General features: G+C 48.0%; 1 protein-coding gene across 1 annotated transcript; it reads right to left on the bottom strand.

The window, feature by feature from the left end:
- Positions 1 to 3: 3 nt before the first annotated feature.
- On the bottom strand, positions 4 to 602 carry LOC113473488 (the record flags this gene model as incomplete). Its single annotated transcript, XM_026833092.1, has 2 exons — positions 543 to 602; positions 4 to 460 (listed from the first exon to the last, which is right to left on the bottom strand). Coding segments are annotated over exons 1-2 (501 nt in total), but the record flags the coding sequence as incomplete, so codon positions are not given.
- Positions 603 to 608: the final 6 nt, after the last annotated feature.

Below are 608 nucleotides of genomic sequence, written 5' to 3' on the forward strand. Positions count from 1 at the left end.
AGGGTTATCTACAATGGAGACATGTGAAACTGAACTTGAACTCACTGTGTGCATCTTGTCTGCTACCTCTGCTTGTTGCGAGAGGGACAGTGACGTGCTCAGGGCTTGCAGCATCTGCTGTGACATGGTAGGTAATTTCTTCATCCAGAGTCCACGTACTATGTTCTCAGGTACATCGGAACCGGCAAGGTTTTGAATTTCCCGGAGAAGCTGTCCTGGGGAACGGTCACCTGCTTCTGTGTGCTCCAGGAGCTTTGACAGACGTTCTTCATCTGATTGGCTGAACCTCTTGATCAGCGCAGCTTTGAGAGATGCATAGGTACGGGTCTCCGGTTTCCGGATGACGTCTGACACCTCTTCTAACACGTCAGCTTCCAGTCTAGCGGTGAGTTGGGTGAAGCGCTGCTCATCCGACATGATGTTGCATACACTGAACTGTGACTCAACAATCACAAAATATGTGACTGGATCCATTTTCAAAAAGCTGCTCATCCGACATGATGTTGCATACACTGAACTGTGACTCAAAAATCACAAAATATGTGACTGGATCCATTTTCAAAAATTTGGGGATAGCCAATGCCATGGGGTACTTGGGAGGGGTGGAG

This window comes from Diaphorina citri, unplaced genomic scaffold, assembly GCF_000475195.1.
Source record: "Diaphorina citri unplaced genomic scaffold, Diaci psyllid genome assembly version 1.1 scaffold35563, whole genome shotgun sequence".
Taxonomy (NCBI): domain Eukaryota; kingdom Metazoa; phylum Arthropoda; class Insecta; order Hemiptera; family Psyllidae; genus Diaphorina; species Diaphorina citri.